This window comes from Mytilus galloprovincialis, chromosome 13 (assembly GCF_965363235.1).
Source record: "Mytilus galloprovincialis chromosome 13, xbMytGall1.hap1.1, whole genome shotgun sequence".
NCBI classification, from domain to species: domain Eukaryota; kingdom Metazoa; phylum Mollusca; class Bivalvia; order Mytilida; family Mytilidae; genus Mytilus; species Mytilus galloprovincialis.
In genome coordinates this window covers 16,346,385-16,363,305 of record NC_134850.1, presented here as the reverse complement: position 1 = coordinate 16,363,305, position 16,921 = coordinate 16,346,385, and the positions used below count along the sequence as shown (strand labels likewise).

General features: G+C 33.0%; 1 protein-coding gene across 1 annotated transcript; it reads left to right on the top strand.

Annotated features, from left to right (window-relative positions):
- The first annotated feature begins 11,081 nt into the window (after positions 1 to 11,081).
- On the top strand, positions 11,082 to 11,504 carry LOC143057414 (profilin-like). The gene has a single exon (XM_076230719.1). It carries the CDS (start codon positions 11,082 to 11,084, stop codon positions 11,502 to 11,504), a length of 423 nt encoding a protein of 140 aa, XP_076086834.1.
- The last annotated feature ends 5,417 nt before the right edge of the window (positions 11,505 to 16,921 follow it).

Sequence of the window (16,921 nt, the reverse complement as noted above, 5' to 3'; positions counted from 1 at the left end):
CTAGCTGGCAGGTGTCATCTGACCTTGACCTCATTTTCATGGTTCAGTGGTCAAAGTTAATTTTTTGAGTTTTGGTCTTTTCTTCTAATACTATCTGCAATAGGTCAACTATATTTGGTGTATGGAAATATTTTATGATCTATATATCAGTCGCACAGGTTTGATTTGACCTTGACCTCATTTTCACGGTCCATTTCTCAGTTTAAAGTTTTTGTGTTTTGGACTATATTTCCTAAACTATAAGCAATAGGGCAACTACATTTGTTGTAGGGATGAATTGTTAGCTGTACATGCCTGCTTAGCATGGTTCATCTGACATTGACCTCATTTTCATGGTTCGTTGGTCAATGTTTAGTTTTCTGGGTTAATGTTTAGTTTATGTGACTTTTAGCTTTCTATTTAGAACTCTCAACATAATATCAATAATTAGTAAAGAAGGCGAGACATTTCAGCGTGTGCACTCTTGTCCTAATGCATCTGTAGTGCATAAAAAGGAGAAAGGACACTCATGGCTCTTATTAAGTCCTCTTTTTTTTTTTAGCTTACCTGGTACAAAGGGCCAAGTGAACTTTCTTATCTCTTGGCATCCATCAGCATCGTCTTGAGACTTTTAGTTTAGTTTACATGTTAAAGTTTGTTAATAGTTCAGTTTTTGATAAACTTATAACATTTATTATGCAATTGTAATACATATGGCATATCTTATATCTCAGAAACTATTTTGCCCTGTTTCATCAGTTATGGCTAAATTGAGTATTTTGCATATTGTACACATTAAAGTCATGAAAGTATTGCAAATTTAATGTAATCATTTACATTTTACTGTCAAACAATATATACATGCGACATATCTCTGTTTTGCTATTTTAATTTCAACATTTGAATTTTACTGTCAAAATAATGTACAGGCCAGATATATCTCTGTGTCAACAGTTTATTATTCAATTATCTGAATAACATTTATCCGTCAGTAAGTCATGCAAGAGCAAGTTTCAGATCAAGTATCAGTGTTCTCTCCCAGACATTTTCTCTTAGCATTCTGCAGCCCTGTTCACAAAAAGTCTTAAGATAAATCTTAAGATTTAGTCTTCGAGTATCGTAAAAGAAATCTTAAGTCATTTTCACAAAGGCTGTCGTAAGATTATTTTTTTTATCTTAAGAGTATTCTTAAGCTTTTATCAATAACGTGTAGCTAAACCTAGCTGCTACATAAATATTCATAGCAGCTAGGCTAGCTACTCGTTCAATAGTCATACATCTACGTAGCACTACATAGACGCTACGATATTTAACGCAACCCTGGGTTGCGTTCAACTAGTCTATAGCTTCACATTCAATAGTCAAAATCTACGTAGCACTACGTAGCTGCTACGATACTGAACTCAACCCTGGTCATCGTAACACCTTTAACAATGAGCAAACCCATCATACCTCATATTAATCCACTGAAGACTGGAAATTACAAATGTGTTGAAAAATTCAAAACAGGAGGTTTTTAAAAGCCTTACTTATTAGTGACATTAAAAAGTCCATTTTTATAATAATTGCTGAAAACTAAAAAAGAAACCTCGAATGGCAAGCCAATTGAAAGTGGAGAATAAGAGCAATTTTTACATCCCCCCCCCCCCCCCCCCCCCCGATATTTGGAATTCATTTTATTGAAACTTCGGGTATCTAGTTTGAAAAATTGTTCAATTGGTCCGCTGGCCAACCAAATGACCGACATAGCTAAAAACGAAGTCAACATAGTTAAAAATGCAAGTGTTGTATTTTATCTCAAAACTCGCTAGACATATAGAAAATCTGAGATACTAGTCAGCAAAAATTTTCAAAATATTGAGATGTAATATGATTAACATCAAAACTGTCAGACAACTTTTTATAGGTGTTATTGTCTTAAATGATAAAGTGTACTAACTTTTTTCATTGTTGCCTATTATCTTGAAAACTCAAATCGATCGAGAAAAGAATAACAAAAGTGTGCCACATGCGGATTTGGAATGCTTACTCTTTCGGAGCACTGAGTTTACCACCAGTTTTTGATTGGGATCTAGCTAGTTTTCAGTCTTAAGTTTTCTACTAATATTTTGTATATTTTCTTATAATTCTTTATTTTGTTGTTCTTTGTTCTTTCTTCGTTTTGTCTCAACTCGAGGTGCTTGCGGTGGTGGCGCACCAAACAATGTTTTGTGATTAGGACAGATTTAGGAGAACCACTAGTGATAGTCTTTGATATTTGATTTTTAGCTTTGAACTTCTCACATACAGAATCAAAAGTCTTTCTAAAGTTGCTTCCGTTTTGGCTATGCAGGATGTTTATTCCTAGAAAAGTAGGAAAGATGAAGTAATACCAGGTTAAAAGATATTCTTCGAAAAGTAGAAAGGTAAACTTCTTTTTTTTCAACTGTAGAGGTCATAGCTAGGTTCTGGAACCCCAACAGGTTTAACCAAATACTTATAAATTAATATTTGCTACTTTTTCGCTAAGAACGCGGCATTTTGGAGTAAATTCATCTCGGATTTAGAACAATGTCTCCAGGTAGGGTGATATGTCTTCCGGCGGACTGTTTCCTCGAGAACTAGCACGTCGTTAAAATAGGACTCAGCGTGTATCATGTGTTTGGCTAGTACACATTAAAGCAGGATTAATAAAATTCATATTACATAAACATATATGCATTTCATGTTAAGGATATATTATATTCTCTTGTTTTACGTTAAGAATATTTATACCCATGTTTCATGTTAAAGATATTTATTCCCATGCCTCATGTTAAGGATATTTATTCCCATGCCTCGTGTTAAGGATATGTACTCTAATGTTTCATGTTAAGGATAATTATCCCCCCCCCCCAAGATTAAATCTAATGGGCTTTCTAATATCCATGATGATTAGATATTTCGCTTGAACATTTGATTAAGGACACATTACACATTTTGATAGTAAAGAGCTTTTAATGTTACAATATGGGTGTACAAAATATTTTTTCACCAAATAAATCTTTTTCTTTTTGCTATTGCATTGAAACGGATCAAATGGAGGATTTTAACCTTAATTATTAAAACTTTTAGTTAAGGCTAGCCCCGTTATATATTAAAATATGCCAGTTCAAGAAATCGTGCCTACTGTAGTTGTTAGGTATGATCGTTTTATGTACCGTATTGAAACCGCTTTTAATTCAGGAGCACCTGACATCACACCTTGTGTTTTGTAGGTTTCGTGTTGCTCAGTTTTTATACGCCCGTCAAAATTTTGACGGGACGTATTATGGTATACAAATGTCCGGCGTCCGTCGAACCGTCCGTCCGTCCTTCCGTTTGTCCGTCTGTCCGGTGTTAACATGTCGCACCGTAACTTGAGAACGACGTATCAAAATTTCATGAACCTTAATATAGTTGTTTCTTATGATGGTCAAACGATCTGTATACTTTTTGGTGGAAGATTAAAACTTTTTAAGTTACGGGACTTTGTAACTAAAACAGGGGTGTGTCCCCCCCTCCATGTCGCGGAGTATCTCAAAAACGAATAATGATAATTGATTAAAACTTTACACACTTCTCAGTCATATTAATCTAAAGATCTGTATACTTTTTGGTGACGATTCAAAATCTTATTTTAGAGATATTGAGTTGATTTTTTTTAAAAGGGGGGTTTTCACATGTTGTGCTGTATCACAAAAACAATGTATGATTATTGCTTAAAACTTTACACACTTCTTAGTTATATTAATCTTAAGATCTGTATATTTTTTGGTGATGATTCAAAATCTTTTGTTTAAGAGTAATTAAGTAAGGTGTGTTTTCACTTGTTGCGCTGTATCTCAAAAACAATTTATGATTATTGCTTAAAACTTTACGCACTTCATAGTTATATTAATCTTAAGATCTGTAAACTTTTTGGTGATGATTCAAAATTTTATTTAAGAGTTTTTTGTTAAAAAAGGTGTGTTTTCACATGTCGCGCTGTATCTCAGAAACTATTAATTTTATGATTATTGCATAAACGACGGGCGTATCATGCGCTCATGGCGCAGCTGTTTATTAGTTTTCTATGAGGCTTTTTGTACAGGTTTGTTCTTCTTTCGTCATTTTTCGAATTTTGCCATGCCGATTCATCATTGACTTATAAGTTTTAAATGTACCTTTGGTATCTTCCATCTCTTGTTTTTAAAGTAAAATGTAACGTGTGAAAAATAAATGACAATTGAAATATGAATCAAATTAGGAATACCACAAATGACACAGCCACCAAACGACACGAATAATCATGGCCCTTGTTCAATATCAGATTGCATTGCGTGACGTATGGAATGGATACTTTTTTTATCATCGACATCTACATATATATATATATATGTTGTTTCATCGAAAAGCGGTGTTATTGTCCTGAACGTGCACGTACTATTCCCCCCTGGACATCAATCAATCAATCAATCAATCAATCAATCAATCAATCAATCAATCATCGACGCATTTTTCAATTGTCAATTATCGTTGTCGATATAATGGAATTTGATGCGACTATCATACAAGTGAGCGGTTTAGCTAGCTTTAAAACCATGATTTATCCACCATTTTCTACATAAGAAAATGTATGTACCAAGTCAGGAATATGACAGTTGTTATCCATTCGTTTGATGTGTTTGGGCTTTTGATTTTGCCATTTGATGAGGGGCTTTCCTTTTTGAATTTTCCTCGAAGTTCAGTAATTTTGTGATTTTACTTTTAACAGAAACGAATATGTGATGCAGAAACTGGCACCGTTTTTGTTATTTACGATGTTTAAATACCACACATCCACAATGAAGATACAATTACTCAGGATAGAAAAAAATCCGGAGTGATAGAATTTGTATTGACTCCAAAACCTAGAGAAACCGGACAAGCGTCCTTACATCACCCGTCATGCAAACCGACACTCTCCAGTGAAAACATCATTATCAAAAGGGGAGAATAAATACATTTTACAATAAGGACGATTATCCGGAATCGATAAAACAATAACAATCTTATCTGAGGTAAGATTGTCAATCATACAACATCTTATGTAAAACCAAAAACATATATGAAAAGATGATGTACAGTTTGTAAAAGAGATGAACGAATGTTTTAATGTGACATATATCGATCAAACTTCAGTCATACCCGTGACAAACGTGCCTTTAGAAGAAAGCAATGGACCGTTAAACATATTAAATCAACTATCAGTTTCTTTTTAATATACGTAAGAATTTCAATGAAAGTATTGAAAAACCTACTTAAAACATATTTAAAACACACCAACTTAACCGAAACGAATACTTGATGCGTTTCAAAAGTTATATACATTGCTCTCAAATGTAGAAGTCAACTAATAACCGATCAACATAGATTATATTCTAAGGTAGGTAAAATTATCAATATTTTGCGAGACAGAATTGAATTCATTTTAATTGTGGGTAGGTATTCCTATAATTTAAGCATTCGTACGTCAATATCGGTAACTTTGCAGATATTATAATAATTAGTCGAAGAAGCACATATAACTCTTTAAAACATTGTTGTGACGTCATTCTATTGTTTTACCTGTTCTTTATTTCAGTGATTGGACTATCATTTACCTGTAAGAAACCATTATGTCACCTTTAGCTGTCCAATATTTTTAAGAATAGCCCTCCTCTTTCTTAAAAATATTGGACAGCTAAAGGTAGCATAACTGATTCTTACAGGTAAATGATAGTTAAATCACTCAAATAAAAAACCTATTAATACCCCAATTGTTTTCATCTTGTAAACATTAAATACAACCAAAGAACAAATGACAGTTAAATAAAAACATTTTATTAAAGTCACTTTCCAATACAATAACTTTGTCACTCATCAAAACGGTTTCTTGAGGAAAAGAAATCACTTTCAAATTGATTTTTAACACATCCAATACTAATATCACAGCCATTTTCTCGTGTTTTGGGGTTGTCTCTTTTAAGACTAATTCAATAAGTTGATTATGCTCGTTGAAAGTCTTGTTCTTTGGATTTTATGAATTTATTTCTTTTTTCAAAAGAGTTATCCTCATCCGTCTTTAGACTATCAAAATTGACCTCTGGTGTTGCTCTTATTCTTCCTAACATCAGTTTCAACTACAATTAAAAATGAATAAAGCAATGAAGTAATTATTTTTTAATTTGATAGATCATGCTACAATACAAGGGCCATGAACAAACTAAACCTTATCCTGTGTAGAAAGTGCGAATTTTGAACTTCCTTCATGAACTAGGGGACTATAATTGTTTTAATAATATTCAAGTTTCTAATTTGATTAAGAAATATTGTTTTTTTTAAGTCTGATATTATTGCTTAAATATAAATATAATGCTACACTTCGCTCATGAACCACGATGAATATGGAAAGTAGAATAAAGGAACACATTACCGCATTTTATCTGTCAAACAAACCAATCGTGTTTCCGATTCGCACTTTTTTGCAGTGATCGTTTTATGAGAGATTTTTTTTTCAAAAGAAGATCGAGACAAGAATATATTTCGGTAACATTTATAAAACACAAAGGACTCAATAAACAAATAAACGAAAAAAAAAGAGCGACACGACCTTGCAGAAAGAAAAAAAAACAGAAAAGGGGGGGGGGGGTGTATTCAGGTGGTACCGTTTGGGTACAGTCTCTTGAAAAATCCAATAAAAGAATATAACTGATTGCATGTTGCTATTTCTTCATTTGTTCAGATTAATTAATATGTATTTGTAATAAAATCGACTGCGGTGCACTCGATATGGTTCAACAAGAACCTGTTTTCATATCCTATTCTTTTTCTTTTTTCATTCACTTGGTAAAAATAAAACCCAAGAACAAACAAGAAACTAAAAGAGGAGGACTACATTTTGAAATATAATATATATAAAACTAACCATTGTTAGCTGCTTTGTCTTTATCCTCTTTGTAATCCACACTGAATACTGTATCTGAATAGATTCCAATTACACATTTGATTTTAATCCAAAGTTTGAAACAACACAATCACTAATACATGCAACGACATCTTTTTCTTCGTTTTTGCATTTAAAATATACTTTCATCACTTTATCCATTTTGAAACACAAACCGTATGTAATGGTATCCACGGACACTATGAGCAGAAAATGTGAGTAGTCCTTGCGCACGTAAAAATCACGATACACATACCCTGTGTCTTACTGTTATTCTTCATGTAGCAATACATGTTGTTTACCTTCAGCTGTACTTTCTTTTTGTCTATTTGTATTAAGTTTAGTTATTGTTTAAAGGGGCCAACATGTAGGATATATTTTAATGTAAAGAAAGTTTATTCACAAAACAATTTTCATACTTGATGAAAATAAATCTTTGCTGGCTTTTCTTTTATTTTAACTTTTATCGACGTGTTAAACAATGTTTTAAGTAAGATATAAGCCTCTAACAGTCCATTCTGTAAAATATTGAACAGGTCTTCGGCCTGCGGCCTCAGACCTGTCCAATATTTTACAGAATGGACTGTTATCGGCTTATATCCCTTACATATTTAAAAAGACAAACAGAAGGGAAAAAAATCATAGCCAATAAACAAAACTTAAATATTAAAAGTAACACGAACGTTGTAAACTCTCTATGGATTTGAATTTGAATTGTTGTTCGGTGTTTTGTTGATATTGTTTTTTTACTACCGATATTGTTGAATTATGTAATTTTAGACGAAATTTTGAAGTATAATTATTTAGTAATTTTTATTATTGAAGTGATGAAATGTATAGTTTTTTGTACTTAACTCTGGTTAGTCTCATTGAATATTGTATGTTTATTTCACGTTAAAGCATGTATTTTACATGTTTGTTAGTACCCAACCCTCATAACTGTACAGTGACCTAAAATTGGTAACATCTACGTCATTTGATCTATGGTGAATTATTGTCTCATTGGCAATCATATATTTGATGTGTTACCCTCAATTTTAGTTTGTTACCCGGATTTGTTTTTTCTAAATCGATTTATGACATTCGAACAGCGGTATATTACTGTTGCCTTTAAATGATATCGACAGTATCCACATGGCCATTTGTTTTCATAATTTTAAATGAAATAATCCACAATGCCTTTCAACATAAAAATGGTAGCATACGCTATAAATTTAGTACTTCCGGATACCATGAATAAGGCATATTTTGTTAATAGCGAACAGAAGGATAAAACACGCTACACAGAGTAACTAGTGATCAGTATGCTGGAGTGTCTAATCGACAACATTTTGTTAAATTTGGAGGTAGACTTTTTCAACAAATTGTCGACATTCCTATGGGAATGAACTGCGCACTTCTCCTTGCCGACCTCTTCTTATTTTCATATTAATCGGAGTTCCTTCAAACACTTGTCTAAAACAAGAAGATCGAAGAAGCCAGATTACTTTATTTCACGTTCAGATATACATGTATTGATGATGTTCTTTCCATTTACAATCCGAACTTTTCTGACTGGGTTCCATTTATATATCCCCAGGACTAGTAATTAAAGAAACAACAGACACAGCTTTTTCCGCCTCATTTTTAGACTTTTACCTCGAATTTGACATACTCATTCATCTCAGTACCAGAATCTATGACAAACGCGACGATTTGGATTTTAAAGTTATCAATTTCCCCCACCTTAGTAGTTATATACAAACTTCACCGGTATATGGGATATACATTTCCCAACTTATTCGGTATGCAAGAGCTTGCAGCTCCTAATCCGGCTTTGTAAAACGTCACCAGTATCTGATCAGAAAGTTGATGAACCAGGGATATGCCAAAGAACGTCTCTTCCTTTTTCTAGAAAAGTTCATCGAAAGGTACCAAACAAGACCTTGTTGATAAAAATTCCATATCAACTTCACAAATAAAACATGATGGTCTTGAAGTATAGATTCTTCGTACTGACGCTGTTAATCATCTTGACAACGTGTTAAAGTGTTCTTTTATTTGTCTTTATTAATATTACTTTTACTGTTTGTCCTTTGACCTGGCTCTGTACTTAGGCTTCCCGTCATTGTGTTGTTTGTAATATTTTTCATTTTTACTTGTGTGCCTTGTCCGTGTGACTATTTATGTTTCGTTGATACATATGACGTGTCCCTGTACTCTAAGCATCCCGCCATTGTGTTATTGTTATTTGATATTGTTTGCATACTTTGAACGACAAAAATATTTCATATCTCTACCTGTGTGACGTTTACATTCTGACGTCAAACACGCGATTCTACGCCAGAGTTAATGTTAAAATTACGATTTGGTCCCATTGCTTAAAATCTCTCGATCTTCTATGGGTTGATTTACTTGGCATATATAAATAAAAAACAATAAAAAGTAAGCAATGAAAATGGTTGTTAAATGTGATATATGTTTTTTTGTGCTTCTTTGTTAAATATACTGAGTGCAAATGAAAACGCAACACTTGGTTTTTCAAAAATTGAATTTCTATTAGAAATGCTAATCTTTCAAAATAAATTGTTCTTGAAAATTAACAATTTTTACAATAGATCGATATCAAACAAAAATGTTTCCTTGTCATATTTCAGGCGCAATAGGTAAACGAAACATCCAATGTCGAATCATCAACTCACAGTCCTAACAAAAAATGTTCCAACCCCGTGGTGCAGCGCAATCTCGACAACGCCGTGGAATTGATCATCCCGGACGTTTAATGTAATCCCGATGAATGTTTCTCCACTTGTCCCGCAAAGAAAACTCAAGCTAACTTTATGATATTGGTGGTGGTTTTCATCGTCTAAACCATGTCAAATCTGATGCAAAATTTGCTCGATCGGACTAAAATCCGACGAAAAGCATGACTTTTAGCCAAGGCGGGTGCTAAATGTCTATGTTACCACCACTGACGGTTATTTGGTACATAATGAATGATTTTTGGTCTACAGAACTCAATGTTTACGCCAGACGGCCGTTTAGATAACACTAAGGAAAGACAGTGGTGCTCTTTAATAGTTTCTGCGCAAATGATGCTTTACTGAAACTGCTCCAAAGGTTCTACCGTGACCACCATTGAACTCTTGTGACCTTTGTACAGCCATCAGAGTCGATATCGGATATGTTAAAGACCAAATGTATCGGTCTTGCTGAGCGTTTCTTTGCATTTGTACCCCGGGATGTGGCTTATCATTAATGATCCATTTTGGTTGAATTTGTGGATGATTGGTGTTATTGTAGACGCTACAACTTCAGTCTTCTCGTAATTGTATGCCGTGAAAGGCTTCATTGGATCATGCCCACAACTGCATGTCGGTGGTTGTCAGAAAGTCCTGGCATTTACTCAGATGTTTATTGCAGTTTCTTAACAATAAGGGCGGGAAAATTCATGACATTAGCCAAGCTTTAAATGACAAAATCGTCGACAATTGTCTTACAAGTCATTTTCAACCAACTATATAAAGTTCTAATATAAATAAAATAAAAATTTTAAGATTTTTTTCAAAAACAAAAGTGTTGCGTTTTCATTGGCACTCAGTATATTTATTGGTTTTTGTTGTGATTCAAGATTGTGACACGGTGTTGACTGCTGTACCCCTATTGTTACATTTTTTCCTATTATGTAATTTTGTTTTAATCACACATAGTTGTCAAATAATTGAATTTGATGCGACTGTCATACAAGAGAGAGGTTTAGCGTTATAAAACCAGGTTTAATCTACCATTTTCTACATAAGAACATGCCTGTACCAAGTCAGGAACATGACAGTTGCTGTCCAGTCGTTCGATATGTTTTTGCTTTTGATTTTTGCCATTTTTTTTAGGGACTTTACGTTTTGAATTTTCCTCGGATTCAGTATTTTCTATGATTTAAATTTTTAGAAAAACTGGATATAAATATTTAAATATATTCCTACGATGATAAATTATTTGTCCAAAAAATAATGCGACACTAGTCGTTAAACCGCCATCATTATCTTTATCATTGTGCATGCACTACAAAAAGAAGTGAACTATAATCTAACGATGTAGACAAAAAATACCACTGCTTTTATAACTTGACATAATGTTTATGAATTATATTTTATATATTTAAGGACAATTTTGAGAGTTCACTATGTCGTGGGATAGTTATCTCGACAATTTGATTGGTCAGTCAAAAGATGAAAAAGGTAGTGCCCAAGCCGATAGAGCATGTATTATTGGGCTTGATGGTGGAGGAAAATGGACGACTGATGCACATGCAAGTGCATTAAAATTAGATCAAACCGAGGCAACTTCTATCGCAAATTGCTTTAAAAAATCGGATTTTTCGCAATTTATGACAAATGGTGTTTTTGCTGAAGGTCTTAAATATCAATTTTTGAGAGAAGCGGATGGTAAAATAGTTTATGCTAAATTGAAGGCAAATGGTGCATTGACATTGCAAGCTTCTAAGACTGCTATTGTCATTGCTCATACAATAGAAGGAGGTCAGCATGGCATTACGAATAAAGCTGTCAATATTATAGCGGATTATCTCGAGTCAATGGGCATGTAGAAATTGTGTGTTTTTTATAAACGTATTATATACATTTGTGGATTTTGTAGTGTACTTTTAATTCAAATGATTGATTAATTGTTGGTTGCTTTACCTTAAGCAATACATCTCATTTGAACACGTTCTATTGACTTTGCACTAAAAATAGATATAAAAATATTCCAGAAAACCTGTCAATGTTTGCCGTCATACAAGTAACTCATACCGTCTAATTCCATAAATGAAGTTATGGGCAATAATTAAAATAAATAAAAAAAAAGATATTTAAATAGATATCCGTGAGAATTGCAGTAATTTCATGTTTTATTTCAGTTCACATATCATTATACAAAACATATATTTTGAGCTTATGCAAGTGTGGACACAGATTCTACAAAGTGCTTAAAACTACCGTATATCGGGGTATTTTCGTGGGTATAAAATTTCGCGATTTTCATAGAATAAGGAATACAAAATATTTTGGCGGATTAAAATCTTTTATCAATAACTTTACATGCACATTTATAATTTGGCGGGACAAATTCCTTAGATTAAACATTGTTCAGTGTACTTATAAAAGAGGGACGAAAGATACCAAAGGGACAGTCAAACTCATAAATCTAAAACAAACTGACAACGCCATGGCTAAAAATGAAAAAGACAAACAAACAACAGCACACACGACACAACATAGAAAACTAAAGAATAAACAACACGAACCCCACCAAAAAACTAGGGGTGATCTCAGGTGCTCCGGAAGGGTAAGCAGATCCTGCTCCACATGTTGTGGTTATGCCGGTAAATATTCAACTGATGTTTGGTATATTAGTGTCTTATTAGTGTTATAGTAAACATTCCCATAAAAGCGCGAGGTTAGGCTAGCCACAAAAACAGGTTCAACTAACCACTTTTTTCTTAAAATGTCCTGTACCAAGTCAGGAAAATGGCAGTTGATATCTTAGTTCGTTTCCGTGTGTTTTGCATTGTCTTTTGGTTTTTGTTGCACGTCAGTGTTTTTGTTATTTCGTTGTTTTCCTCTTATAGTTGATGTGTTTCCCTCGGTTTGAGTTTCTAACCCGGATTTGTTTTTTCTCAATCGATTTATAACTTTCGAACAGCGGTATACTACTGTTGCCTTTATTTGATAAATCGGGACCCATAGCTTTTGCGTTTTGTTTTGGTTTACAGACTTCGCAGTATATTTGTACATGTAAGAACATTCTTAATGATGGTTATTTCAGTTTGAAAAAAGGGAGCCTTAAATAGAGACAAAACTTTGGTATTGTAACTAGCATGTTGCTGACATTTGGCATTCTAGTAACATAAGGCATGCAGGATACATATATGTCAGGCTTAATTCTCTATACATTTCAAGCTAGAACTTTTATATTCTGTGAGGGCGCATTAATAATTTCTAATGATGCGCATATTTTCATATCAGGATTTTGATTTACTTAACAATTTCAAAAATGTTCTATTTAATACTTGGCATGTAGTAAAATTGGTATGCCCGGATTACTCCTCGTGCAATTTTCAAGCTTGAACTTTAATATCAAACTGTTTGTGCACACGGAAAGAAGGTACTTTTCTTCTAGATTTAGGGTAGATTTCTTCAAATTACAGTTGATTTTGTCCTTTTTTAAAGTAAAATTATGCATGCTGGTGGGTACAACGTTTGTCTGACTTTATTACTCCTCATATAACTTAATGTTGAATATTAGACAGCGTATGATACATTAATAATGTTCAAAAACAGTATACTAGTATTGATTTTCATCCATGATTCAACCAAAATAGAGTTTTTAACCTTAATTGGCGGATGCATCAAATGTGCCTTGTCGATACAACATTTTCAATAGCAACATAAGCAACACGACGGTTGTCTCATGTGGAGCACCTGTGATCATCCCACGTTTTTGGTGGTGTTCGTGTTGCTTAGTCTTTAGTTTTCTAAATGTTGTGTCTTCTGTACTATTATTTGTCAGTTTGTCTTTTTTATTTGTAGCCATGGCGTCGTCAGTTTATTTTGAGTTTGACTGTTACTCTGGTATCTTTCGTCCCTTTTTTTTTATCAAAGATACCAGGCTTATAATTTAATACGCCAGACGCGCATTTCGTTCACTTAGACTCATCAGTGACGCTCAGATCAAAATAGTGAGAAAGTCAAACAAGTACAAAGTTGAAAGGTGTTGATGACCCAAAATCTCAAAAAGTTGTGCAAAGTTATACTTCAACATCACTATATACTGAATCAATTCTTGGACCATTATATGCATAACTGCAATGGTGGAATTATTTTTGTCTAAGTTTGATTGGGTAAGTTAACATGTGAATATTTATATAGACGATATGTTCAACTATTTCAAGTATATGCTAAAATGTTTGAAGTGAAACATCTTATCTCATATATTGCTTGGTTTGTAACGAAGTTGTATAAGAAAATAAATAATTTAAGTAAATCCATGTAATACAATTAATTAAACCTATCATAGATATCGAGATTGAAATTTTATATTTTCGCCATTTTGTCTACAAAATACTCATCAGTGACGCTCGAATAAAAAATGTTAAAAAGGCTAAATAAAGTACGAAGTTAGATGTGAATAATTCATTTATACTGGCTACACGTGGTCAGATTGGTAAACACTTTTTATTTTTATTTGAATAACAGATATATATAAGTAACAACCATTTAAGTTACCACCCCTTAATATGTTTATTTAAATTTTTTCGAAATATTAAAATTAAAAGTGTTTTAAAATCAATTAAACTTATTAAATTAAAAATTATAGGGAGATGAATAATCAACATAAAATAAAAGAAAACTAGTAAAATATTCTTGAAGAAAAAAATTAAATGCAAGAAATAAATTTTTCAAATACCACTTCGTACATATTTTCATTGAGATACAAAGTTTATGTTAAGACCTTACGTAAATTGCACCCTTACCTAATTGAAGGTAACTGAGGGTCAGGGTGCCATCCGTTCAAAGATACTGGTAGGCAGTAGCGTCCTCCTTGATTGACTCTGTTGATTCATAGCTCAGACGTAGTAGAACCAATACTGTTCTAGACTACCACTATATTTTTTTTCTTTTGGGCTTGAGGTACCTTAGAAGAATTTATTTTGGAAAGGAAAAAAAAACTTTTTTCTCTGTCTTTTTTCTTGCATTCACTCTTGCATTTAATTCTTATTCTTTTCTCTATATCTTTCTCTCTCGCTCTATATCTATCGCTTTTGAATTGATGCCATGAAAACTGGTGACGTTATCCAATCAAAATGCACGTTACAAACAATATTGCATTACAATTAGATACAGTTCTGTGTTTTGGAAATCGTCTTTGATCGTTTAACAAAAAAAATAAGAAGATGTGGTAAAATTGGACATGAGACTACTATTCACAAAAAATCAAAAGAGACTAAGTTATTCGCAATTATAGGTCACCGTACCAACTTAATCAGTTGGCAAAATTCATACCACTTAGCAACCTATAAAATGCCCTGACAAGACAAACATGTAAAACGAATCAAAGGAGATAATCAACGGAAAAATATTTGCACAAAACGATAAACAAAATCATATACGATATTCAAAAACATATCCATATGCAATACAACAATATCCACGGGATGGAAAAGAGTAAGTATTTATACTGTGACGCAATACATAAATGTTTTAGATATGTTTTAATTCATCTATCTTATTGGAAAAGAAAGGACATCAGGCGTACCAACATTTTCATAGCAATGGTTTATGTAATGTTTACATTTATTACTCGAACAGGTATATACGAATCAAGAATGCACTTGTGAAAACGAAAAGCGCCCTTTCTGAAAATTAAAAATAACCATTAGTACAAATGGATGAACTGGGGGGCGTGCATTTACTAGGACCATACCGTCTTCAATATACATATTTAATCGGAGAAAAAGCTAAATTTTTCGGAGTTAATATTACCCTTAAGACCTAACATTTTGAATAAGCAATTTTTCAAAACACTTTTCACGAATTCCCTCAACCTAATTCGACGATCCGTATACTATCTCAGATTTCCGTGTATATTTCCAATTTCTAGAAAAAAACCCACTGATTACTCTTTACAATTAGATGAAAGAGTGTCCTATGATAATCCATAGCTACAGGAATGTTTAAATATTAAGATAGATACCACATACATGGATAGGTTGTATGTCAATCGGATTACATAGTAAGTCTCGTGTTGCTATGCAACGCACTTTGTTTTAACTTTTTCAAAAGATAGTTCTTCATATCAAAATATGTATTGGTTTAAAACCAAGTATACGTTAGTGAGAAAGATATAATTCTGAAGTAGGAAATGTCATATGCTTTTATTTATTTTTAGACATTAATGAAATCATTACTACTAAAGCTTTAATAAAAATTGAATAAGGCAATATTACATGGAAAACCAATATAACTATCCTTTGTCATGTTTCAAAACATAAATTCCATTTTTTTTAACACAATTGGGTCTTTATCAACTTTTCACTTAACATTTTCTACCCTTACATGAATTGTATCCTTGATTTCAAACTAACGTATCATGTGACTGTTCACATATTCCAGTTTAGTTGTCGTCAGTTCCCTTTAGGGATGAACCAGGCAGCAACAATTATTTGATAGTTCAAGCGACCTTTACGTTGTTGATGATAAATTTGTAACACTTGGATTGCGTCATGTCTTTTTTAACAGATCGTATTGTGAATTGACGTAAGAGTATGCACATATATTTGTTAGTAATCAATTCCCTCCTGTACACTAAATTGTACTTGCAATACATAAGTAATTTTTGTTGTATTGCTGTCCTAGGAAAGGACTTTTTTAAAACAATTGAAAATCTATTTAACTTATGTTCTTTTTTCACTTGAGTGTTTATCGTTCATCTATTTAAATCTTGTTCTGGGTGTATTGTCTGGTAGACATACGTGGTGTTAAGAACCTTTTCACAATCCGTTTTGGAACTCCAATGCCTCAATAATCTGCTAGGTGTGTTGAACAGTCCCTTTCAACAACTGCCATAGGTTTTTTACTCTTTAACTTTCGAAATCCTGGTTCATGTGGGTCCTGAGGTGTGATTCGGACACAACGGGTTTTCACAGTGTTGTTAGTCAACATTTCGGTGTTGACATGAATATCAATAATGTCGTCATTCTTATAAATTTCCTGTTAACAAAACTTTGAATTTTTCGTAAAACTAAGGATTTTATTATCCCAGGAAGAGATAACCTTAGCCGTGTTTGGCACAATGTTTTGGAATTTTGGATCCTCAATGCTCGTCAACTTCGTACTCGTTTGGCTGTATAAATATTTTGATATGAGCGTCACTGATGAGTCTTGTGCAGACAAAACGCGCGTCTGGCGTACTAAATTATAATCCTGGTACCTTTGATTACTATTATTTTAATTAATCGAGTTT